Source organism: Pseudonaja textilis, chromosome 2 (genome assembly GCF_049901715.1).
Source record: "Pseudonaja textilis isolate UNSWEBS1 chromosome 2, rPseTex1.2, whole genome shotgun sequence".
Classification (NCBI taxonomy): Eukaryota; Metazoa; Chordata; class Lepidosauria; order Squamata; family Elapidae; genus Pseudonaja; species Pseudonaja textilis.
In genome coordinates this window covers 59,707,391-59,734,933 of record NC_141991.1, presented here as the reverse complement: position 1 = coordinate 59,734,933, position 27,543 = coordinate 59,707,391, and the positions used below count along the sequence as shown (strand labels likewise).

The window sequence follows — 27,543 nt, the reverse complement described above, 5'->3', positions numbered from 1 at the left end:
CAACAGAAATTTTGGGATCAATTCTGGTCGTATGTTGAGGACAACCTGTACCAAAAACAAACAAACAAATTAAAAAAAACCCTGAACAGGGAAGCATAAATGCTTATTCAAAATCTACATATATTAGGAAATGACCTCTTTGAGACACTTTTTGATATGGTTCACCGGCAGCAGGTGCAGATGGCTGAGGTCTCAGAGAGCGAGGACTCGGATGAGGGGCCTGCGTGTGATGCAGAGATGGGGCCAGGACCATCAGGGAGTGGAATGCTGCCTTTGGAGATTGTGGAGGCTGGCAGCAGGGATGCAAAGGACCCCGAGGAGCTTGTGCCCAGTGCGCGTGTGTGCAGGGCTGCTTGAAGGAAAGAGCAGCTGCAGCAGCACGGTTGACTCAGGAGTAAGGCTGCAAGGTGACGACCGCTCCCTTAAGGGATAAAAGCCAGCTCTCAGAGGTGGGATTCTTTGCAGGAAGCAAAGACGTTCTTGCACTTCAAGTCTTGTGGAAGTTCAGACTATCCTGGTTTGTGTTTGGAGACTTTTGGTTTTGATTATTTCCTTGCAATTTAATCGAGTGTTCTTGGCAGCCTTGCACAATCTTGGCAAGGCTTGTTCTTATCTGGGACAATTAGTTTTGAATAGCGTTTTACTGTGAATGAACGGAATTCACAGAGAAGCATTAAAAGGGTTTGCTTTTATCTCTGTTTGGCGTTTGTTTGCTTTGAACAAGGCTTGGGCCAGAACATTTTTCCAGAGAATCCTTGTAGATCACGGGCGTCGAAATCAGGTCACATGACGTATCGTGATGTTTTTGTCTTTGCGGAGCCAGGAGGGGCATGGCCTGGGTGTGACATATCCAGCCCGTGGGCTGCTAGTTTGACAGGCCTGTTGTTGATGGACAGAAGTCAACCATCTTTCCCCTCTTAATTGTGTGTGTATATATGTCTGTGTAAGAGAGAGAGGTAGAAAGAGAAAGGGAGAAAAGGAAAAGTATATTACATAAGGTGAAAAATGGGGGAGGGTATCACATAGAAAATCATCCAATCCACTGAATATTTGCCTTTGAGGCAGAGCCCCTGCATTCTCAAAACACATCTGGAAACATGATCTATAGCTAACAACTCAAAGGCTTGCCGTATTTGTGAAGCAGAAGTCGGAACTTGGCCTCTGCAAAGCTAGGAGCCAGCCTAATGGGCAAGACTCAGTTCAATTTCTATCTGCTGTTGAAAAATTGGAGGGGGGGAAAAACCCCACCTCTCTCCGCCTAAAGAGCTGTTGGGGAGAAGTATTTGTCAGATGGAAATTATCCTAGTGGCGCCTGCCTGCAATAATTCAAACTCCCTGCAACAAGTCAGAAAGTCAGTGTACTACAATGGACTACAGAAATGGAGATGGCAGATTTCCATGCAAATAGACTAATTCTGCTGGCTGTGAATTACTTGTTCTCGTCCTAATCCTACAAATAAACAGTAAAACACAGAGATGAAGCAATTATTTGCCGGATTCACCAGCCTTTCTACAAAGAGGGATTTTGTGTTTAAGAGGCATCCAGGATGGGGATCTAATTTGATTTGCGGAGTTCGCAGGGGCACCGATAAATCAAGGGCAGGGAAGGGGGAGTAAGTACCCTGCTTAGTTAAGACAATCTGCAGCCTTGTCCTTTTGCCTCTTTGGCAGTCAAAACACGCACACAATGGCCGGGTTAAACTGCTGCAGTCGCTTGAGAGTATTAATCCACAATAATCCCAGAGGGATTTCTGTATTTTGTAAGGGCTGCTTTTGTGAAGGAAAAGGAACAGTTGTCATAGAATAATACCTGAAAAGTAGCACTGGTAATTGCTGGAAGATAGTTGGAGTCTATTTTGGTTCCTCTATTGCAAAGAAAAACAGACGTGTGTTAGTTGTGGGTTATATTGAATATTTGGGAGGGAGAATGAAAACCACATTGAGTAGGGCAATGATGAAAAGTAGGTAGGGTCAAATTACATGTGTAGGCTGAATTTTCTGTGTTTTTCCTGGGGTTCTGGGGATGTTGGGGTATTTTTCTTTGCATTTTCTAGTTGCAAAGAATAATTTTAGTATGTATACTGTTACTTCTTTAGGCTTCCTGTGGTGAAACGAGATTTATTTTAGTCAGAAGTCTAAAGTTTATTTGGGGGAGAAATAAATATAGTTTAAAATCTTGCCACCAACTTCCCAAAATGATAAAATTGGTTGTTACTTTCAGTCTTATCAGTGTTTTTCTTGGAGTATAACATTTTAAGTGTGTATGTGGGAAAGGATTATTCTGTTTCTCAAGGGAGCAGTTAATTATAAACAAAATAATTAATAGTAACATTGCATGTAGAATTAGTACAAGTTACTTCTGTTTAGAAATGCATTATCAAAACTCAGGTCTTATGGGCAGAATTAAGGTTTACAATATTAGATGAGCCATTGGTGTCCCTTTTCTTTTAACATTATATATGATGAGGGCACAGATAAACAGATACAGATTTAGATACAGATTAACAGAGTTGGAAGGGACCTCATAGGTCATCTAGTCCAACCCCCCACCTTAGCAGATCCTACACCATTTTTGACAGATGGCAGTCCAGTCTCTTCTTGAAAGCTTCCAGTGGTGAAGCTCCCACAACTTCTGAAGGCAATAAATATAGTTTAAATATACACTGCTCAAAAAAATAAAGGGAACACTTAAACAACACAATGTAACTCCAAGTCAGTCACACTTCTGTGAAATCAAACTGTCCACTTAGGTAGCAACACTGATTGACAATCAATTTCACATGCTGTTGTGCAAATGGAATAGACAACAGGTGGAAAGCATAGGCAGTTAGCAAGACATCCCCAATAAAGGAGTGGTTCTGCAGGTGGTGACCACAGACCACTTCTCAGTTCCTATGCTTTCTGGCTGATGGTTTGGTCACTATTGAATGCTGGCGGTGCTTTCACTCTAGTGGTAGCATGAGACGGAGTCTACAACCCACACAAGTGGCCCAGGATGGCACATCAATACGAGCTATGGCAAGAAGGATTGCTGTGTCTGTCAGTGTAGTGTCCAGAGCATGGAGGCACTACCAGGAGACAGGCCAGTACATCAGGAGACGTGAAGGAGGCCGTAGGAGGGCAACAACCCAGCATCAGGACCGCTACGTCTGCCTTTGTGCAAGGAGGGACAGGAGGAGCATTGCCAGAGTCCTGAAAAATGACCTCCAGAGGGCCACAAATGTGCATGTGGCTGCTCAAATGGTCAGAAACAGACTCCATGAGGGTGGTATGAGGGCCTGATGTCCACAGGTGGGGGTTGTGCTTACAGCCCAATACCGTGCAGGATGTTTGGCATTTGCCAGAGAACACCAAGATTGGGAAATTCGCCACTGGCATCCTGTGCTCTTCGCAGATGAAAGCAGGTTCACACTGAGCACATGTGACAGATGTGACAGGGTCTGGAGATGCTGTGGAGAACGTTCTGCTGCCTGCAACATCCTCCAGCATGACCGGTTTGGCAGTTGGTCAGTAATGGTGTGGGGTGGCATTTCTTTAGGGGGCTGCACAGCCCTCCATGTGCTCACCAGAGGTAGTCTGACTGCCATTAGGTACCGAGATGAGATCCTCAGACCCCTTGTGAGACCATATGCTGGTGCGGTTGGCCCTGGGTTCCTCCTAATTCAAGACAATGCTAGACCTCATGTGGGTGGAGTGTGTCAGCAGTTCCTGCAAGACGAAAGCATTGATGCTATGGACTGGCCTGCCCATTCCCCAGACCTGAATCCAATTTAGCACATCTGGAACATCATGTCTTGCTCCATCCACCAATGCTACATTGCACCACAGACTGTCCAGGAGTTGGGGGATGCTTTAGTCCAGGTATGGGAGGAGATACCTCAGGAGACCATCCACCACCTCATCAGGAGCATGCTCAGGCATTATAGGGAGGTCATACAGGCTCGTGGAGGCCACACACACTACTGAGCCTCATTTTGACTTGTTTTAAGGACATTACATCAAAGTTGGATCAGCCTGTGCTGTTTTTTTCCACTTTAATTTTGAGGGTAACTCCAAATCCAGTCCTCCATGGGTTGCTAAATTTGATTTCCACTGATAATTTTTGTGTGATTTTGTTGTCAGCACATTCAACTATGTAATGAACAACGTATTTAATAAGACTATTTCATTCATTCAGATCTAGGATGTCTTGTTTTTGTGTTCCCTTTATTTTTTTGAGCAGTGTAGTTTATAGCTGTTCCATTGGTTGATTGCTCTCGTTGTCAGAAAATTTCTCCTTATTTCCAGATTGAATCTCTCCTTGTTCAGTTTCCATCCATTATTCCTTGTCTGGCCTTCAGGTACTTTGCAAAATAGCTTGACCCCTCTCCCCTCCTCTCGGTGGCAGCCCCTCAAATATTGGAACACTGCCATCATTGTCCCCCGGTCCTTCTCTTCACTAACTAGCCATGCTCAGTTCCTGCAACTGTTCATTGTATGTTTTAGCCTTCGGTCCCCTAATCATCTTGGTTGCTCTTTTCTGCACTCTTTCTAAAGTCTCAACATCTTTTTAATAGCGTGGTGACCAAAACTGGATGTAGTACTCTAGGTGTAGTCTTACTAAAGCTTTATAGAGGTGTATTAGTACCTCCCTTGATCTTGACTGTATCCCTCTGTTAATGTAATTTAGGATTGCATTGGCTTTTCTGGCTGCTGTCACATACTGCTGGCTCATATTTAATTGGTTGTCCACTAAAACTCCAAGATCCCTCTCACAGTTACTGCTATTGAGCCTGGTTTCACCCAGTTTATATGTGTATTTTTGGTTTTTCTTGCCTAAGTGTAAGACTTTACTTTTCTCTACATTGAATTTCATTTTGTTAGATAGGGCCTAGTGTTCAAGTCTATCAAACCCCCAAGTGGCCTCAAGAGCTCTCAGGTAAAATGCTAACAACCAGGTGATTGCAAATAAATATTATTTTTCCACACATACTCCCACCATCCTGCCAGAACCAATGAAGCTTCTTGGAGGAGAAGCGAAATATCTTATTCTTCTTCCTCAAGGAATTATAGTCCTATTGCCTTTTGGAAAAAAATAGCACCTTTAAGACTACCCTTGAGTCATTTCTCTCAATGAGTAAAATAATAAGCAAATGTAATGTTTTTGTTTGTTCAACTAGCTCCTCAGGATCTTGTTTCAGGACTTGTGTGGAGAAAGATCATGTTTTAACTCATCTTTATGCTGAAATACTACAAATTCAAAAGGTTCAAAAACATTTATGTGCCATTATGTCAGTGGCTTTCACTCCTGAACATTATTTATTTTCCTTCTTCCAGAATGATGTTGGTGGACAACGAGTGCTGGTCAACAAATGGAGCACTTTCAACAAAGCTCGTCTTGTGTGTTCTGTTCCAGGACCAGATGGCATTGACACACACTTTGATGAACTGGGTGTGATTTATATTCCATAATCACAGTTGGTTGGTTTGTAGAGGATTAGGAATTTACAGTATGGGGAAAGTGGAACCAAAGGAATGACCAGGGACATTTAATGCTATACTAATCCTAAAACTAAGCCAGTGGAGATTTGATCAGAGCTTGATCAAAAACCACTGGGAGTTTAAAGTCAATGATGCATCCTTATGTTAGGAACTCATAATCTGAGATTCCCTGGTCTTATGCAGCACCCCCCCACCCCAATTTGTCTGCAACCTCCAAAGAAAAAATACAATTTTTGGTATAAGAGAAAGGGGAATTTATTAAATGCATGGATGAAGAGTAATCATATTGATGAAGTTTAATTACATACAAATGAAATCAGTTGTAGTCTTATTCTGACTCTGTTCAGCTTCCCAACTTTTGGAATGGGCCTCTTCTCTTCTCCAGCACTGCACCCACAGGCTAGCTAGCACAACCCTCACTTCAGAAAAGGTTTGTGTTCCTATGCTAGAGTGTGGTGCCATGCAATTTTATTTTAGATTAGGCAGTGGTAGTGTAACAGGAGTTAGTAGCAGTGAAACAAAATGGATAGCACAAATATCTTCTAGGCCAGGGATGGGGAACTCTGCCCCTTTTATGACTTGTAGACTTCAACCCCCAGAATTCCTGAGCCGGTCATTAGAAAAAAAAACCACTTAGAAATATGTTTGTGTAGAGTAAGTACATTGACACAACAGTTACAGAACTCATTCGATCATCCACTTTTCAACAGAGGACATCTTTCTTCTGAGGGCCAAAGATGGCAAGAATCCTGAAGTCTATGCACTGTTTAGCACCATCAGGTGAGATGTTTCTCTATCTGTGGTTTGTAGTTCTGTCTGTAGTTACTTTAACAGCGAATCTTTTAAAAATGCCCTTTATAATGAGTTTATAATTTTTTGTATACCCAATATAGTTTGCTTTTTCGCCAATTCTTCTTCAGTCAACTTCACTAGAATTCATACAGTATGAATTATTCCCTGCCCCCCCCCCCCCAAGTGTAACCTTCTAGGCATTTATTTACTTAAAAGCATTTTTCTTTCTTTCTGAATTTGCAGCCTAGAGAGATAACAAACAAATCTCAGTGACATTTAAATCTTGTGTTACAAGCAATATTGGGGTAATTTTTTCTCATTACAGCAATGTCTTCCAAGGCTTCGCCATCTGTGTCTATCGTATGGCAGACATCTGGGAGGTTTTTAATGGACCATTTGCTCATAAAGATGGTCCTGATCATCAGTGGGCAGCTTATGAGGGCAAGGTGCCTTACCCAAGGCCAGGAGTTGTAAGTATAAGAATGAAGGTGATGATTTTCCTGAGGGGGGGGGGAACCCCAGAAAAGAAAAATGTATAGGAAGAGCAATTTGCCATAAAACAAAGAAATTAAAAATGCAAAATAATGTTTTGTGTGATTATCTAAAGCTGCCAGAACTATTCACATCAGTGGAAATGACAACAAAAAAAGTTTCTCAACTTCTGGAATAAATTTTGCAAGCATGGGAAGAATCAAGGAAAAAAATGAAATGGGGGAAAGAGTTGGCTTTGATTCCTGATAAATAGTAAGAACAGAGCTATTTGCTAAAATTATTTCCTTTTTCCTAGTGCCCTAGCAAAACAACCAACCAGCCAAGTCGTCAGTACTCCTCGACCAAAGACTACCCAGATGAGGTACTGCAATTTGCACGTGCTCACCCCCTGATGAGCAAATCTGTGTATCCACTACAACGGCGGCCTGTGCTGGTGAAAACCAACCTGCATCATCGCCTGCGGCAGTTAGTGGTGGATCGTGTGGAAGCTGAGGATGGGCATTACGATGTTATGTTCATTGGCACAGGTATTGGGGTTCAGCAGTACCTGAACATCTCTCTTCCAAACTGCAGATACAGTATATGGAGTTGCTGGTCATTATGTAGAAGAATTTGTGAGTTTGAAGATAATTTCCTGAATTTTCAAAACTTCAGACTACAACCTGACATTGAAAAGGGGTCTTGGGTAAAATACTGATGAATGGACAAGCCAAACTTTGCTATGCATTGAAACAAGGCCTATGCATCATGCTCAGCTGAATTCAGAATAGAAGTGAGCCATTTGGATCAATTTGTGAAGCAGTTAGAACTACGTTGTGACTACCATGGGGCTGTCTGAATGATTTGGCATCTTTTGGCACTACAGGAAGTTTGCCCTATACCAGCAAAATAGAATATTTTCAACTTTTACTTATTCAGGAGGATAGAAATGGTGAAGGAGATGGATGGATTTGAGTAAGTCATACATGTGTTTTCTTCAAGGAAAATACTTCTTCAGGGAATCTCCAATTACAGTGTTGTGTGGAAGGGATGTTCAAATTTGTCTGCCATTAAGGCTCCTTTCTTTGAAATTGTGTCCTTTTGTTTGCTGTATTTCAAAATGTAAGCCCCATTCAACAGTGAGAAAAACAATAGCTTAGCAAGCTACAAGAAATGTTTTCCAAGTCAAGGTTAGAGAATGAGAAAAAAATGGTGAAATTACCATTTCATTTTTTTAAGGTGGATAGTTGAGCATTGATTTTTTTTAAAAAATTAGCATTTCCCCAATAGCTTTTAAATGTAAAAGAATAAAGATGATTCAGGGATGCAGAGATCTAAAATCACATATTAGTAGTGTAGTGTATCTCATAGTATAAAACTAGGAGTCAGATTCTAGGCTACTTGCTGTCAAGAGCAGCTTTTGAAAAAGTTCCCAATGAGCTTTGCCAGGATTTTAGGTGACCCCAGGGATGGCCTTGTTTCAGTGGGCTTTCTTTCCTTCCTCCCTTTTAGATGCTGGCACCATATTGAAGGTCATAGCCCTACAAAGAGGAAATTTTGCTGCTGTTGAAGAAGTTGTTTTGGAAGAGCTTCAAGTGTTTAAGGTGCAGTAAAAATAGCAGTATATGTGTGAGCTTCATGTATATATTCAGTAAAGAAACAATCCTGGCTGGCTAATTTTGACTGTATTGCACATTGCTTGATATTCACTGGTTTCTTGCATAGCATTTACAAGTGTTCCTCTGACAAAGTCTTGCACTATCAGTGTGCACGTTTGCAGTAATAGTCATACATGGACCATTTTTGTGCCTGATTACTACTTAGCTGTATAATTCCAAGTTTGTAAGGTGTTTTATGAAGATAGTTATCATCCTGAACACAATATTAATTAGAAGCCTATCTTGGAAAGTGAAAAATTGTATTTTATGAATCCAGATATGTATGTATGTATGTATGTATGTATGTATACTCTTCCGTACATGAAGGAGCTATGATAAAGGTAGCCACAATATGAATACTGCAGCAATTATTTAAGTCTGCTTTTAGGCTTGGTTCCCATGTGGCTGTGAACTTTCATGGATAATGGGACCTTGCCCTGCTTTTTGAATAGCCCAAGATCCTTGCTTGTTGGAATTTGTTATTCTGTTTGATCCAGTTTTTCAGAGAAAAAGACCATAGAAAGTATACTTATTTATACTTATAACTATTGAGTAACCTGGGAAAGAGAATAGTTGTATATCTCCATTAGCCCTAATTTTCAGATTTACTGAAAGTTTAAGTTTGGAAAAAGCTATCTGTCCAACTGCCCTTTGTGTGTATGCATTTATTTTTGTGAGAAAATAGCTGGGACAATAATGACCTTCTATGACTATTAGAAATACATAAATGCAGAATCATAGGATAGGATTGGGAGTCATTTGGGGGACATACTTTAGCTGAATTGCCGTGTCTTCATGTCCCCCAGGTACCAGTCCCCATCACTGAGATGGAAATTTCTGTGAAACGGGTAAGTAATGAATGAATTATAAAAATAAATCATCAACTTCTATCCCTTTGCGTTTTTACTATAAAATTCACTATTTAAGCTAGGCATGGCCATTCCCTCTTTCATTCCTTCCAACAAATTGTAGTTTTCCAAAATATTTATCTTTTATTCTATTGGTTGAATTTCCTGCAGCATTGCTATAGATATATTTTAAATGTTTACTAAAGGAAATTGGACAAAAAAGTAATAATTAATTAACAAACAAGGTTCCTTTAGAATGCAATGCAGTGTTTAAATGGATTTGACATAGAAAACTTACTGCTGGGACAAATGGTAAACACAAACTCAGGACCAGTTTAAACAAAAATTGCTATTAAAAAAAAGTAAAACCCAGAAATCACTGTACAAAAGGCAGTAGAATATTATGCAGATTCAGAGTTTAATCTAGTCATAGGGAGCCATGACTTCCCAATGACCAATGTTTTAGAATTAAAATTAGATAATAATATAACCTACACTCATTTTTCTCATTTAATACTATATTAACTTTAATAAAGCAGCAAAATAACAGTTATTTTTTAAAGAAAATTATGCAAATATTCATAATACTGATAAGATAGGAATCTATGAAAATATTAATATAAATTCATAAATCAAATAATTATGAATATATAAACCAGATCAATATAATTGAAAATGAATCTTCATCATCTGCAAATAAATTAGATATAGAAATCAAGAATATATTAGCGAAATACAGGAAGCAGGCTGTTAATATGTATATTCTACAGTTAGAAATGAAAAAGAAAAGAATAAAGTATTTTAGAGATTAATAAAGTCATCGCACAGCTTTTATATGTAAAACAAAAATATTATGAATACAGTAATACAATTCAAAATTGAAAACACATAGATTTAAAAATAAAGATAAAAAGATTTTGAAAAATCTCTAAAGGTCAAGTTATTACCATACTAAAATATTAACGATTAATTTATGATTTTTTGAAAAATGTATATACTTCAAGCAATTCTTTAGTAGATGAAATTAATGATAATCTAAATTACAAATGTTTCAGTGCTGAATGGAAACCACAAGGATCAGACTCAGTAAGGAATTTTAGGAACAGCACAAGGATATTTAAATACAAGAGTTCTTATTAATATGTAATTGAATGCATTTAAGAGAAAAATCTTCCCGCATTCTGCTACAACTGTAAAATTATCCTTATTCCCAAACCAAGCAAGAAACTACACAATATAATTATATAGTGACCCATTTTTCTACTGTGAACTGATTATAAATTTTGTTATAACCCACCCCCCTCAATTATTAATAAAATTATATATCCAAATTATATATGTGCATGAATAATAATTTGGTGTGTGTATGGAGAGAGAGAGAGAGAGAGAGAAGGAGAATTACTAAATAGTAAATTTGCAGGCAATGTGATAGATACTCAAACACAGCACATTTGTTTCATATTAAAAGGGAGCTGCAAAAGTTTGCAAAAGTATCAGCTTTAACTTTTTTCCACTTTAGATTCATATGTGGAAAAAGATCAAATTTTGGATAAAAAGTTTTTGATGAACTGAATAGTATAACTAAACAAAGAGTTCAGTTTATCACAGTATATGTGATAAATATAGAATCAAGTAGCAAAAAAAATATTACAATTTCATTTATCTCAGTTAAATCATGAATTACTCAGAAAATTGCATTATTTACTTATTTATTTATATGCCTCCCCTCTCACCAGAATGGTGTCTCATGATAAAATTTGGCCAGAAAATTTATTTGAAAAACTACAAAATGAATGTTCAAAAACAAAAAAAACAAAATGGCAAACTGTCATTTTACAGGATCTGGGGGACGGACGGACTATATTTTATAAACAATTATAAGCCATCTTCTGTCAGCCCAGAGGATATGAGGAAATCATAATATGGTCTGTAGTGAGACAATATGGATGCTAAACTAGTAAAATGCCAGCCCAAATTTTGATTGTTTAAACTAAGAAATAGGAACAAAAACCTAAAGAATAGGTTCTTTATAAGAATATGGTGGTGGTGAAAACAGCTTTCAATCACCACCATGCCTGAAGCCCAGCAAAACACTTCCAAGATTTTAGATGTGGTGATTTTTTGTTGAAAGTTAGCTAGGGTAAAACAAATACAATAAAGATGTTAAGACCAGGGTAAGTTCAGATACCCATTCCAAAAGAATCTCTGACTTCACAGCAAACAGGGAACTATCACAATATAATTTTTCTTCCTCCAATCTAGCATTATTCAGCTCTGTTGAATTCAGTAGCCATAATCTCAGATAGACTGTGAATCCTGTTTGTAAATCATAGGTTGTGTGGTCTAATATTTCAGTGGGCGGTACATTGGGGAAAACATGTCCCTGCTTTATAAACAGCGGACCACTTCCAATTATTCTCCAATAGTCATTGATATGCAAATTAGAAATATGAAATCATTATTTAAATCATGAATTTCTATTTTAAAATCACAGAAATCTGTTAAAAATGCTAACTGTAGTTTGGTACTACAGATATTAATTATCTCAAGGCATATGTAATGTGGCTTCTTTCTGTATGTCTTGACTTCTAAGACCTCTGACGTTACCGAGTAGGTTTTCTTTGACATTAAGATATATACGATCAGTTTCAATTCTGAATGGCCATAAATAATGTCATAACATATCCAGGAAACTGTGGGAATTCCAAAGCCATTTAATTTTATTGCTCTTCCAAATGCTGTAACTTAAGAAGGTTGATGACCCAGCTGCCTATATTTTCCCTTAGAGGACCAAATTCAGTAGAAAAAGGAAGAGCGCAATTTAGATCAGGAAAATAGAGTGCAGGGTGCGGGGGAAGAGACCAAACAATCCTTCCCAGTGCCATTGTTCCCATGAAAATTGCTGCACTTGTTTCTACAGCAAGATGGCAGGTGTGGCATTTGCCATCTTACCTGTAAAAGATCAGCATGATTTTGCCAGTGGTTAGCTCTGCAAGCTTGTTTCAAGTTAGTTTCTGAACGTTGCGTTACCAGACTAGGTAACATCATCAGCAGGATTTCCTTGTCCTGTTCTCCTTAGCTTATAAATGTCTTGTATGCCAGTTTGGTCAGTTGGTTGTGTGATTGGTTGTTCGTTTGGAGCTATATTTAAATTCTGAGCAGCTGATTGGTTCTCTTGTTGATTGGTCCTATGTTCAATAGATTGCAGTGCTCCTGCCCGCTGATCGGTAGGGTAGCTTAGAAAAAAATAGTTCAGTCAAGATCTGATCCCTAACTTTGTCTGGGTCCTAAAGGAGCAAAAATTTCCAGTTCCCCATTTCACAGCAAAAGGAAAACTGCCTCTCACTGTTTCCAATGTCCATGTTACTATTATGGGAACTTAAGATTAAATGACGTGTGGAACTGAAAAATAAAAATACATTAGATAATTTATTTTTATTTTTCCAGTTCCACCCCTTGCTTTATCTTAAGTATCTAGATCAGGGGTGTCCAACCTTTCACCTTCCCTGGGCCACATTAGAAGATGAAAATTTGGTTTGGGCCGCACATAAAATAAAATAACAGTAACAATACCTGATCATCCAAAAAACCCATAGAAAACATAGTTAACATATTAAATTTATTTGGAAATGAAGTTAGTGAGATGTTTTTATTATTAATTATTTATTAAAAATTATTTATTTGCGGGGGGAGAAAGCTCGCCCGCCTCGCGCCTACCTCTCCTCCTGCAAATGGCCCAGCTGGATGAGGCAGGACTGGAAGGCAGAAGCAGCAGCAGCAGCGGGGGCAGAAGCAGCGGCGGGGCAGTGGCGGCAGCGATGGCAGGGGCAGAAGTGGCAGCGGGGCAGAAGCGGCAGGGGCAGAAGCAGCGGCGATGGCGGTGGTGGCAACAGCAGGAGGTGGCGCTCTGATGGCGCCTGCTTTTTCTGTTGCTGCTTGGCCTGGGGCTCGCCTCGCCCTGCCTCGCGCCTGCTTCTCCTCCTCCTTGCTGGCTCTGGCACGAAGGTTGGGGTGGGCACTGGGCCGCATTACAAGGTGACCTGGGCCGCATGCGGCCCTTGGGCCGCAGGTTGGACAAGCCTGATCTAGATAGTCTAAATATCATTTATATATATATATATATATATATATTAAAACGTATCTAGAACAAAAGCATATCACCAAGTTTATGGCAGGGCTTTTCTTCCAGGATCTGTAATAGTTTTGGGATGGGAGGGAAATAAACACATAGTTGAGGATATAGGAATTGACCCTCAGTGGTATGGGGAAGGAATGAGTGAAGGCTCACTTGAGCCCAGGAAATGAGCCAGGAAGATTGCCCCCCGCCCCCATCTCAGCTACAGCAGCATTCCAGCAAACACTACTCATGTATTCCCATTTTACTGAACAAAATACCACTAGGAATAAGGCAGCCAACTCTCCAGACAAGCCAGTCTCCTGGAATTAGGCAGGTTTGGAGTTGGCTTCAAGTAGGGTCAGTATCATCATACGGAGGTACTTTTAACAAGCTAAGCTTCAGTTTTCTTTTCTGAAAAGTGCAGAAGAAATTCTGATAGAAACAAAAGATGTCCCAGTAGAAGAGAATATCTGTAACTGAGAATTGAACTGTGGAGTCCTAGTACTCTCTGAGCATGGTTATTTAGTTGCAGACATTTCATTACCCAACCAGGTAATATTATCAGTGTTAGTGAGTGAGGGTTTGGGTCCCTCTTTAAAATAATGCCCACCAATTTCACTGTGTGCTTTATAACTCTTCATCAGTATGAGGCTGCTATTAAAAATAACAGCTCCAAGGTGATTTGGTGCTCCTCTGATTAACCCTGCTTTGACTTGTTTTGACAGCAAATGCTTTATGTGGGCTCACGGGTCGGTGTTGCCCAAGTGAAACTGCATCAATGTGAGACGTATGGGACCGCCTGTGCAGAATGCTGCCTGGCACGGGACCCCTATTGTGCCTGGGATGGTCTCACTTGCACCAGATACCAGGAATCGGGCAAACGTCGCTTTCGCAGGCAAGACATCCAGAATGGGAACCCCATGCACCAGTGCTTGGATCAAAACCTAACAGGTGAAGAAACTTGGGAATATATGTTTAGAGCGGTGGGGCAGAATGGGATGGCTTTTGTGGAGGGATACCTGCCATATCCTTGGCTTTCAAGGACACTGGAGAGTGAACATGGCAGCCACGCTGGCGCAGTGGTGAGAATGCAGTACTGCAGGCTACTTCTGCTGACTGCTGGCTGACTGCAATTTGCCAGATCGAATCTCACCAGGCACAAGACTGACTCAGCCTTCCATTCTTCAGAGGTCAGTAAAATGAGGACCTAGATTGTTGGGGGCAATATGCTGACTCTGTAAACTTAGAGAGGGCACTGTGAAGCTGTATATAAATGCTAAATGCTACTGCTGTTAAGATCAATTACAAATAGGCAAGGGGTCTGCTGTGTTACCGCTAATAATAACCTCTGTGTTCATGAAACAGAGATTTTCACAGGGATATGGTCAAATTTTTGCTTTGGACAGCATCTATTTTATGAAAACATAAATAGAGCTCCACAATCTTCACTGGAATATTGGGAAAAAGAGGAGACCTTGGAGTCTTTGGCATCTTGAATTAACCCTGCAAGCACTCTGACAATTTTGATTCAGTACTCAGTGTTTTGGATGGGGAATGAATATCTCTCTATTCCAAAGAGCAAAATAGCAGGTTGGGCCAGGCTTCAAACCCATTCCTACCTCCCACAGGTTCAGAAGCAATCCTGGACCATCGTGACCCTTTTATGGAAATGGGAGATTTCCGAATGATTGATATGTGGTAATAGCATATAGAAAGAGAGTAGAGTAGGAACAGAATAGAGTCGGAACAGAATAGAGTAGGAACAGAGTAGGAACAGAAGAGGATGGAACAGAACAGAACAGAACAGACAGAATTGGAAGTTTTGGAAGACTTCTAGTTCAACCCCCTGTTCAGGCAGGAACCATTTCAAACAAATGGCTGTCCAATCTCTTCTTTAAAAATTTCAATTTTTGCATTTTTGTAGTGGATGACTTTGACAGCATTGAGGAGAAGGTGGTATATGGGACAGAGCACAACAGTACCTTCTTAGAGTGCATCCCCAAGTCACCCCAAGCTGCAGTGCAATGGTTTGTACGCAGATCTCCAGAGGAGCTAAGAGATGAGGTGAGGCACTCTTGCTTTTGTTTTCTTAATGGCAATTTTCTTCATATCTTCTCCCTCAAAGTATATACACAAACACATACTCTCTCATGTAAATATATGAGTCATCTTAGTACATTATTGTTCCTGCCGCATAAGTACCACATTTTTTGTCTTGACTGTTTTGTTACAACAGATATTGGTTATATAGAGCATTGTGGGGGGTCTGGGAGATCTTTATTTACTAAATTTCAGTGTGCAATACAGCTGTAAAAGCTGAGGATCTCTGCCAAATGTACCCCTTCCCATTCTGTTCCCTGTCTGTGAATAAAATTGTCTTCTCCTCAGGCTGTTAAGCACATATGGAGTTCTTGGTTACTTATGCTGAACAGATAAGAAAGGTCTCCTCAACCTCTTCCAGTCATAAGGCAGAGCTACTCTTGCATTTGGTCGACGCGATCTGCCCTCCCTCTCATTCTTCAATCTGATTTTTTTTTTAATTCTTGGCTCTATCTGGGCTAGGGGAAAAAAGAAAATAGATTATCATGTAACTGAGCCTACTAAATGTAAAGCATTTTCCTCTCTCGATTTTTACCTTCTTTTCACGGAGGCAATACAATAGCTTGGAATGTCTTCTGTCAATAAACTACTCATGGCCATCATTGCCAAGACAGTGGTCCAAAGAGAAGGAAGTACAGTTCTTATGAATTCTACTGAATGTAAGATGGATACAGCTTAAATAACATGAAACAGCTGTTGTAGGCCTTCAAGACTTGGAAGCTATTTTTATAGCTGTTCCCCACACTCCAGCTCTGTTAATATGGGTATGTGAGTTGTTTAAGGCTTTATTAATTGACCCTGAACTCCTTAAGGAGGCATTCAGTGAGTTTGCTAAAACAGCAGAATTGATTACTGATGCAACCACACTCTATGGCAACCAGAGTGTTAATTTGCAGGTGGCTGGGGTTCAGACATTGGAAAATTGACCATCAGTCAAGAACTACTTTGGCAGGCAAGCCCTGCCAAAGTAGTTTGGGAAGATTATTGTTGTTTGGGAAGGTTATTCTTGTTTGGGAAGGTTATTGTTGTTTGGGAAGATTATTGTTGTGATGTTGGTAGAGAGTACACTAAGAAGAGGTACTTGCCATCTGCAGCTAAGGAAAATGCCATATACTTAAAAGATTGATTGCCTTTCAGGCTAGAAAGCAATATTCCAGCCTTTCTTCCTACTGGAAGCAACCAAGGAGACCTCAGGAGTATCAACACAAGTATTCCAGCAACAGCAACTGAAGTAAAGGAGAGAAGATGAGGAATAAAGAACTCTTAATTCAGAGTTCATTGTAGTAATGTGTGTGTGAAAGGCGGTATTCTCAAAAAGTTTGGACATCTGGGAATGGACCTACAGGGACAGGTCCTAGTCCACTGAGGAAGGGTGGTGGTAACTTTCTTTGCCTGTCTATCTTCTGGTGATCAGAATGACATCTCACAAGACGTGTCATTCTCTGCTTGACATACTTTGATGTTCAGATCCACTGAATTCTAGTTCTATTAAACTCCTGATAAAGGTACTTTGTTATCCATTGTTGGTGCAATTCTCAGCTAAGAAATACTTGGTGATAGATTTGGTGATAAAGGGTATACGTTTTAAGGTAGTGAAATATCTGAGAAAATACTTTGACAGAAAATACTTTCAGAATAATGGTTTAAAATGTTATGCATATATTTTTTCACTGCAATTTCTTCAAAAAAAAAAAATAATACACAAAAATGTAACTCGTGTGAAAGAGGAACTCATTAAATACATAAAATGTTTAATTAAACAGACTGAACTATCCAGCAAGTTCTTATAATATTGAATTTTAGCAAACGACATACTAACAACCCCCCCCCAACACTAACAAATCCAAAATTCTATTTATTTTTCACTTCAAAGCATGGAAGGTAAACTTAGATTCTTTCTGTACAAATGATGGTCCATCCTTATAGGAACAAATTAATAATTTAGGAGATATAGACTCCAGTTAATTTTAAAGCAGGTCTCTGGAATAGTGGCATAGCCTTGCTTCTCCCTTTCTTAAATATTCAGGCCTGATTTCAGTGGTTTGGAATACATATATAATTAGGGAGTGGCTCTCAGTTAAATTCTGTAACTTTCATTGCTGCTTCAATGTGTGATGATTTGAGGGATATTTTCCCACAAATTATTTTGCCATAGTCATAATATTTTTTTAAGAAGCAGACTTGCATATCAAATCTCAGCAGAGAAGCTGGAGTAAAAATTACAAAATTATTAGTAAAGTTGCCTTTACAATATGTGCAAGTTCTGTGGAAACCAGAGAAATATCACGCAAGCAAAATGAAGACAGTCCGTGAATATTTAAAACTTAAAAAGCCCAAGAATTATTCTACATAATATAAATAACATGTTATTAACTTTGCCACTTCATACTGGATTCTACTCCTCATTAAATACTTATTTGTAATGGCAATTAGCCTTCGGGGAGAGGGTTTTCTTCCTGATGTTATCTGCATGTAGATTATTTAGTAATTAGCGCACTTTTATTACTTTATGTGTTACTCAAGGCAGCAAAGATACCCAATACTTCATCTTTCTCCTCTTTTTCCCCTCAACAACTACCCAGTTAGATGGGTTGACTGAGAATGACTGGCCCAAAGTCACCCAAATGCCTAAGGTAGGCCTAGAACTCATGGTCTCCTGCTTTGTAGGCCTTAATCATCACACCAAACGTTTGGTTCTTGGAATTGCGATTTCAGGGAGGGTGATGAGGAATTCCTGACTAAACTGAAAATAGGGAAATCCACACACACACTCACACACACACACACACACACTGTGTGAGGTCTTTCTCCTCTTTTCCCAGGCTAGTCTAATTCCCAGGAATTGAAGTGATAATACACAACGATTGGAGAGGAGGTTTTTTTGGGGGGGGAGGGGGCAATTGGGATATAGAAGGTGGGAACTGATAAGTAAACACAGCTGCTGAGTTTCATTCCAAAACCATCATTTGCTAATAAGGGCAACGCTGGTACTTCCTGAGGGTGCAGTGGCGTTAGACCGCCTCCCATGTCTCCCCTTCAACTTTCTGAAGGACCACACAGATTAATGGAATGTGCTGTTCTTGCTGGGCTCCTTGTTCTTTGTATAAAACAATAAATACAATTGTTTAAAAGAAGGGAAGAAATTAGCAAGATGTACGTCTATCTGCTATTTCTATTTAGTTTCAGTACTGGGTGACTTCCTTTATAAGGTGGGGCTTGTGTCAGGAGTCTCAGCTGGAATAAAATCCTTGCAGGTGAAGTCTGTTTGCAGGAGAAACCCATTTTGAGATGAACAAAAGTGCTGCAGAATTTTAGGTAGGTTTCTGGGTGGCCACACCTAGTTTTTAGGGACTGCTACTTCCTAGAAAAATTCCTTTTAGGTACTACTGCTATCATTACCCAGCATACAACCAAAAGTAAGTCACCCTAAAGCATTCACTACCTAATGGCAAAGTAAGGATTGGATTGGAATTAGAACATTTTTATAGATGGGGACATTTCAAAGCTAGAGAAATGTTTTAATTTATTGAAAATTGCCAGCCACCAAAGGAGTCTGGCAATTTGAGGGAAAGACGAGACTTCTGGGTCAGAATAAGCAGCGTGGTTTGGGAAAATGTTAGAGCCTGACTGGATGTTTCAGAAGTTCTAATACAAAGAGAGATGAAATAGTGCAAATGAAGTGGAAGCTTTCTTTTGAGCAGTTCTGATCTTAGGCGCAATCTTTTATATATCTATCTATCAGATTGCCTGGATGCTCCTGTCTCTGGGCCCATTCTTTACCTGCATCTTCAGTATTTAGCAAGTATAACTCTACTTTTTCTTTCTTTAATCAATCACAAAAACCCCTGGATTCTCAGAGTCACATCAGTTATGTGAAATAAGCATTTACTTTTTTTTTTATTGTGCTTAGGGGGAGAAGCAAGATGCATTTCTCACCACGGGAATTTCTACACATACCCATACTGTTATCACTTCGTCATACACTGCTGCATCAGTTCAAGCATACTGTAATATATGTCAGAAAAGATGTGAATCATAGCATATTTAGAAATCTGTTTGGTTTTTTTGCAGGGGTGGGATTCAAATTTTTTAACAACTGGTTTTGTGGGCATGGTTTAGCTGGTAGGCATGGCTTGGTGATCATGTGACTGGGTGGACATGGCTTGGTGGACATGTTATTGGCTGGGCGTGGCCAACTCAATATCACTCATATCGAGGCACGCATCTCCTCGCCTGGCCTCTCATGACTGTGGGGATGCTGCAACAATTGTAAGTGTGAAAAATGGTCATAAGTCACTTTTTTCAGTGCCATTATAACTTTGACTGGTCACTCTACACAAGCAAAGTACCAGCAAAGGAGGGGGAAAAAACTCCAGAGAAGTTCCTGAGACAGGAAGTCTAGTCCTGCCAAGAATGTAATAAGGGTTAATGGAAAGGCAGTTTCTGTAAGCAACACCAGAATGTTTTCTTCCTGCCTTTCTTACAGGATTAGGCCAGTAATTTCTACTAACAACTGGTTCTCCAAACTGCTTAGAATGTTAACAACCAGTTCTAGCAAATAGGTGTGAACTGGTAGAATCCCACCCCTGGTTTTTTTGTCCCTAAGAAAGACTGGGTGTACTTTTGCAGGAAAGTTTGCAGTCAAGCCATTGCTGACCTTGACATTCCTGCAGTATCTCGATTAAATCAAACTGAATTTCTAGAAAACTCTTTATCTTCCTAATTTTATTTATTTCATTTTTTTTCCTGGCTCTTCCAGGTGAAAACAGATGAACGGATCATGAAGACAGAATACGGCTTGCTGTTTCGGAAACTCTTTCGTCAGGATACTGGAACTTATTACTGCAGGTCGCAGGAGCAGGGCTTTGCTCAGACTGTCAGCAAAATCATTTTGGAAGTGGTGGAGAATGAGCAGCTGGAACACATTTTCCAGAAGGAGCAGGAGGAGGAGCTGCCTCGGCCTCCGTGCCGAGTCCCCAACCTCCGCCTGCTACATGGACAACGATTGTGGTTCAAGGACATCATGCATCTGATCGGCTACGCCAATCTGCAGAGATTGGAGGAGTATTGTGAGCGGGTGTGGTGTGGAGATCGGCCACTATGGCATAAAGGCAAACTCCCAAAGAGCAAGAACCTGCTGGAGGGCGGCAAAAAGGGAAGAGGCAAGCAGCCCAGTGACAGAAACCGGGTGCCTAGGCAAGCGGTGGCCACTGAAGGAGACATGGACCCAACTCTTGGCAAAAGCATCCTGTGAATAAAAATCCACCCTTCTAAGACTGTCCTTGCCCTGATGGAGGTCCCCCCTTGCCCTTGCTGATCAACTGAGCCTATGGACATCCCTCCCTTCTGTCAAAATGCTGGAGATTTAACAAATACCAAAGTATTGTTTTTCTGTCCCATACTGACAACCCTGGTGTGAGTTGTATCACACCTCACATGGTATCAAGTCGAAGAAAGGGTGGAGGTGGCCTCACTCATGATCGCGCGTGTTAAATGCTGCCATCCCTGAAGCCTCCTGTTCAGTACGGCTGAGCTACATGACTCAGAAAAGGCGCCATTAAGGATCTAATCATGTGGCTGGGAGACTGTTACCAGCAACCAAGGAACAGCAGCATCCGTTCCTCTTACAAGACTGAGAAGAAACAATGAGAAGATGGAAAGAATGGATATGTGTAGCCCATGCTCTTCTGGAGGATAATAGTCACCCTTTTGAAGGAGCAGATGGAGCTTCCAGTGACCTATTCTCCCCATGCTACATGCTGGATAGTATGGGTGTGACCACTGAATTGTGCGTATCATGGTACCTGGCGGTGCAAAGCAGATCGTTACAGCACTTCCAGCCTCCTGCTTTTCCTTGTTCTGCCCAACAGGTCAAAAGCAATGACAATTCTTTGGGCATGATTGCATATGAGTTTTTAAAAGGCCAGTTACTTTACAATATGATTTGACCCTCATGCTTGTTCATACCAACATGTGTCCTTCTCATGCGCTCTCTTTCAAATGGTTGGAAGCGAAACTAAACCTGACAAAGAAATGAGCAAACAAATAAAGAGAAACCTCAGGGGTAACATGGACCAGCCAAAAAATAATAATAAAATCTTATGCAGCTTATCCTCAGCCCCGCCTTCTGCTGTAATTGCCCCCCACCCCCAAGGTTCTGTTGAAAAACAGAGGAACCAGTAAGCTAACCTTGGCCACATAACGTAGTTTGGTTTACCTATTGCTGAATTTCCTATATTTTGCTTGCCAATATCTTATCCTGTCCTGGAAAGTCTGACTTCTCTGCACCACCTCTGATTATTTCCTTGCTGGCCACTTTTTCTTGGGCAATACAACCACCCGCCACTGGAGGCCCACATAAGCATTTGCCTTCAATAAGCCTTGCCTTTCATGGACTTGTTGTAATTCCTTTGTTTTAAAGATTGACAACTAAGTGAAAACTAGCAGTTTGTTCAACAAATAAATTAAATCTTACATAGCAAGCTCTGACTTGGGGGTAATTTTACGCCTGCTTCTTGACTTTCATCAGCATAATGAATAGTTGGGACAAGCTGGTCCTGGGATCGAAATGCCTCGTTGAAATGGTTACCAGGTAGCGCACTGATTTCTTCCTAGTACTTCCTAGGTATTCCTAGTTCAGAGCAGGTGTTCTCAACCTTTTTTTCGGTTGTTGTTCACGGCCTCTCGTGAGCGCAATTTACCTCTGCAATCCCTTTCGTGGTCACTGTTAGCTGCCTATTTTTACCATCTTCAATGTTTATTAATCTGAACCGTATCATGTAATATATATGTAATATCTTTATAACATTAAGACAAAGTCATTGGTTGTAGCTACCAAAGTGGCTAATTCTATGCCGACATAATTGTAATTGACAACCATTTTTTTAAAATAATACACAAAAATATACAATGCATAGCAGCTGCAGTAGGAAGATGCCCCCTAGAAATATGGCATGGACCATGTTGAGAACCACTGATCTAGAGTGCAGAAAGCAACGCTCAAGTTGCTGTAAGTTCGTGAATTGGCTAGGAGGTGTAAACTAGGTAACCAATTTCTAGACAAACTGGCCAATAACGGAGACCTGTTCGAGAGCAAATGGACAGATACTGATGCAGATAATGGTTCTTTTGGGGCTCCTTTCAGATAATGACTTATTGCAGATAGTGCTGATTTCAAAGTAGACGAGCACTCCCGTCCTCCAAGAAATATGAATCATTGTGGGATTTTTTTTAAATGCACATTAAAGAAAGAAGGAAAAACTGCAAAGGCACTGCACCCACCTTTCTCTAAATCAGTGGTTCCCAAACTTTTTCAGTCCACCACCCACTTGGTGCTACAAACTCATCCTTGGTGCCCCCCACCCAGGAGTGGGATTCAAATTTCTGTGGGCATGGCCTAATTTGAGGGTGTGGCTTGCTGGTCATGTGACTGGCTGGGTGTGGCTTGATGGTCACGTGACCGGGTAGGTGTGGTTTGGTGGTCACATGACTGAGTGGTTTTGGCCAAGTGACTGGCAAACCAAATACAAGTGGTCCTCACTTAATGGCTGGTTGCTTAGCAAGTGTTCTAATTTATGACTAGCCTCCCCAGAGCTACTTGACCTGTTTTTGGAGTTTTGACAGCCACGCACACACATACACACACACTCCCTTCTAACCCTGCTGGAGCATTGGTCATTGGACTAGAATTGGCAAAGCATCTCTGATTAGATTATAGTAGTGAATAGAATCTAATCAGAGATGATTTGCCGATTCTTTTATTTGTATTTCTTTATTTTATGTTGCTGAATTGCATTGACATGTGTGTCCCTTCTTGTGCACAGCACAGAAACTTTTGTGACTCTTTGCAGCAAAAAATACTGACCTCTGGCTTTGCTCTACTTTTCAAACGCTCCGCCACTGCTGTGTTCTAGGTGCCGGCCCCTCAGGTCCACCCCATTGAGCCCGCTGCATTGGAGGGACCTGCCCAAGCAAGTCCAAGCAGAGCAGTGCACCAAGTCAATGGGCTGAGCCTCAGAGAGGGAAACAGAGAGAGAGAAAAGAAAGAGAGAAAAAGAAAGAAGGAAGAAAAGAAAAAGGGACAGAAAGAAAACAGGATAGACAAAGAAAGAAGGGTGGGATGGAAGGAAGGGATAGAGAGAAAAATAAAGAGGGAGGGAGGAGAAAGACAATATCTATTCTACTCCAATCACCTGCTCCAGCAGGGTTAGAAGGGAGTGTGTGTATGTGTGTGTGTGTGTGTTCTTGTACTTTACCAGTACATTTTGGTTTTGCCTTCTTCAAAATTGGCACTGTAATACATTAGGGAAAAGTAATTTTTTAGGGCGGAGGTCTGGTCCAAAGGACCCAGTTTAAAGCCTCAACAAAATGTGAGAGCTTCCTGATAGTCTTGACCATGTTTTGTCCACAAAACCTTTAATTAGAAGCCAAAGATGTTTCAATATTCTGGCAAAGATGCTGGCAAAGATGTTTCAGTGTGGAAAAGGGCCTCTAAACTAGGCCTCATTTCAATCTGATGCATCAGGTCTTTCTCTCTCTCTCTCTCTTTCTCTCTCTCTATCCCTTCCTTAACCTATCTACCTATTTTCTACCCAGGCAGGCCTGGGCTAATCCTGCATCATCCCGTTTCCCCTTTCAGAGGCCCCAGCCCTTAATCTCCCCATTTCCTCACCCACGACCGCCTCTTTTGTCATCCCATGGCCATGACTTTACCTTCCTCCTGCAGCTAGCTGCCAGGGAAGGCAATCCAGGGCTGAGCCATTGTTGTCGCTGGGCTCCCCGCCAGCCCATGTCACCCTTGTCATGAATGTCTGCAGCGGCCATGTTTTTTTGGGTGCAGCTGGACTGCATAAATTAGGCATGACTCACTTAATCATCTTGTTTAACAACAGAATTCTGGGAGCAATTGTGGCCATAAATTGAGGACTATCTGTGATATTTGCTGTAGCAAATAGGAAAGGGTATTTACACTGGTTCAATTGCTGAACCTCATTGATAGAAAACCACTGTGGAATGAAATCAGTTTTATTTATTTTCTATATTTATAGCACACCTTAATTGTATATTACTGAAAGCTGTGTTCTCTCTCCTTTCTTCCCCACAACAACCTTGTTAGGTAGGTGGCCTAAGAGAGAGTGACCCAGGCAGCTTTAATCCCCAATTGAGCAATTCATGGTTTCCCAGTTTCTAAGTCAAAATTAAGGACAAAGACCACAGAATTCCAGAGAGCTGTTAGCAGAGACAAGCAGTATTAGAACAATATCTGCAAAGACACTGAAGAAACAGACATGGAAAACCAAGGAAAGTTATCCAAAAGTTATCTGAACTCAGAAGGAGGTCACAGACACAAATTGGGTAGTAAAGGATGCTAATGGACAGATAGTAACCAGTTCAAAGGAGATCAAACAAAGTTGGAAGGAGAACGTGAAAATACTATACTGTACAGTACAAATGTCACCATCTTTAGAAGATATTCCTTATATATCTCTTTCTTTCTATGATCAATAATAATTTATGAACTTTGAATGCTGCCCAGCTCTCAATGCCACTCTACCATGCATCTTGAAATCTAGCCTAGTGTAAACTGGAGGTGCTGAAGGTGTGGTTAACAACTTAAAATTTGGTGTAACTTTACGATGCAAACCTAAACCATCAGGATGGTTAAAAGGTTATCTAACCCAGATAATTAGGTTAACTCAGCTAACCATGATTTAGCATAAAAGCCAGAGGTTTTCCTTTGCTTTTCAAAATCTGGCTGCCTTTTTGCTGGAAGTAATGAGGTTGCACGCATATGTCTTGCTTTCCTTGCACCCCACCGTTGCTCCCCCGAGAGAACCCCCTTCGCTCACCTGCGGAGGAGGCTTCATCTCCAGCCGCTGCCAGAGGGCTCTAGGTGGCACCGGGGAAGAAGTCAGGCTTTCCATCTCTCTCGTTCTGTGGCTCTGGGCATCACTTGTTGAGCTTTCTCAGTGACTCGGAGGCAGAGGCGGACCAGGCCAGGAGAACTGCCCCGCCGCAGGTCCATCCCACCAGCCGCTGGGAGACCTTCCTTGCAGTCGGCTTGCCCCGGCCCAGGTGGGGACCTGTTGTGGCTCAGTGCAGGCAGCGCTTCCGGGATGGAAGGGTGAATCTCGCCTGCAGCGCTGATCCCCTGTGCCAGCAAAAAACCTCCAGCCGCCACATATTCTTTTGGTGTGGCTGGACTCCAGCCGTACCAAAAAAACACACGGCATCTGGATGCTTTTTGGAGCAAAAATTACTGACCTCTGACTTTGCTTGCTCTGCTTCTCCAATGCGCCGCTGTGGCCATCAGCGATTGTTGCACATGCACATGATGTTGTGTATGTGCAATAAGGGCTGACTGGCCAGGGAACGGAGGACCAGGCGGAGAGGAGCAGGGCCAGGCAGGGGCTCGTTTTACCATTTTTCCAACTACTGGGAACAGTAATGAACTGGTAGAATCTCACCCCTGAATTGCGCCCTGCGAGGGCCCCACCTCCAGCACCCCCCCCGCACCTCTTAGCGCCCCCTTGCTGGTCCCCATGCCTCTTAGTGCCCCCCCAAGGCATTCCACCGACCCCCCGGGGGGGACCGCCCACTTTGGGAACCACTGCTCTAAATGAAGTGAATATTTGAGTAATATTTGCCGTGTTTGCAAGTATGCAAAGACATTATAACAGGAAGAAAAGAGGAATTCTTATAAAGCGGATCAGCAAATGGAGTTGGGGCAGCCTCTCAAGCTTCCACTCCAAATTCATCTTGAAACTCCTATCATCATCCCCACCACCTTCATCCTGGCTTATTTTATTTTCAGCGGCCATTGGGTACATATGGAGACAATGGGCTCACTCTCACGTCTTTCTAACTAGAGGATGAAGATGGTAATGGTTGCCAACCGTTGTTAGAGGTTGTGTTCCCATGATGCCTGCTATGAGGGAAGCCTACATGTGTCTTTATTCCAATTTAAATGTAGAGTTTTCCCTTTTCTGACTCTTGCTATGGGCATGTTCTAGGACACTTCACTAGGAATAATTGGAATAATTTTATTGTCACTTTGAATGTACACTAATCGGCATACATTAAAATGAAATTATGTTGCATACAGCTCTCAAAGGGTATCCACCTCTAATATAAACATAAATATGACAAGATAAATAAAAACAAAATTTTGCATGTACCCACATATATTATATGACATGGAGAAACAACACAGTCTAACTTGGATGTATACATGTACGTGGCAAGAGAAACAAATCTTGCAAATGTACCAGCATTTGACAATGCTGATTACATTATGAAGCTGGGATGGGCCAGTTTGGGCTGGTGAAGACACTGTCCTCTCAGTCGCTTGGCACTGCCCTTCATTGCTGGCTTGGCTTGGCTTGGCCACTTGGCTTCCATAGGGACAGCTTCCTCAATCAGCAAGAGAGGGGTGGAAGCAAGGGTGCCTGGAACAACTTTAATCAGACAAGGAGAGGCGGAATGGTTTTCTATTCTCTCCTAGTCTGCAAGATCTTTGTACCCCTCTCAGGTTGCCAGTGCTGAGTGCTGCTTTTCATATGAAACTTCCTAGATAATTTTTCTTGCAAAGAGATGTTGTGGGATGAAGGGGAGAAGCAGCACCAGAAGGACTTTTAAATATACTTTTCAGTTCTGATGACAGCATGAAGGTTTTTAGCTGGCTCCCTCAAACATTTGTTACTGATAATGCCTGCAATAAATATATCCACATTACATTACTTTTTACCATCTGACCAGGGCTTCGTCTTTTCATTGCTGTTCAGGCAATGGCTGCAGCAGAGAAGACAAGCTACAGCAGCAGTGCTGGGAAGGTGACAGGAGAAGTGGGGAGTTCATTGCCAGAAGCTATCAACAGCCCTGCCAGCATCTGCCTTTCTTACACAGGTGGTCCTCAACTTACTACAGTTCATTCAGTGATGGTTCAAAGTTACAATGGCGCTGAAAAAGGTGACTTATGGCCGTTTTTCACAGTTACGACATTTGCAGCATCCCTATGATCATGGGATCAAAATTTGGACGCTTGGCAACTGGTTCATATTTATGATGGTTGCAGTGT

General features: G+C 41.2%; 1 protein-coding gene across 1 annotated transcript in view; it reads left to right on the top strand.

Moving 5' to 3' along the window:
- Positions 1-21,949, top strand: part of SEMA3G (semaphorin 3G) — a 92,502-nt gene extending 70,553 nt beyond the window's left edge. The window contains exons 8-16 of the mRNA XM_087924027.1: positions 5,317-5,431; positions 6,192-6,261; positions 6,599-6,743; positions 7,061-7,292; positions 8,257-8,348; positions 9,209-9,250; positions 14,093-14,318; positions 15,292-15,431; positions 20,227-21,949. Of these exons, the coding sequence (XP_087780153.1) occupies positions 5,317-5,431; positions 6,192-6,261; positions 6,599-6,743; positions 7,061-7,292; positions 8,257-8,348; positions 9,209-9,250; positions 14,093-14,318; positions 15,292-15,431; positions 20,227-20,721 (1,557 nt within the window). The 3' untranslated portion in view covers positions 20,722-21,949. The remainder of the gene's footprint in view (positions 1-5,316; positions 5,432-6,191; positions 6,262-6,598; positions 6,744-7,060; positions 7,293-8,256; positions 8,349-9,208; positions 9,251-14,092; positions 14,319-15,291; positions 15,432-20,226) is intronic.
- The last annotated feature ends 5,594 nt before the right edge of the window (positions 21,950-27,543 follow it).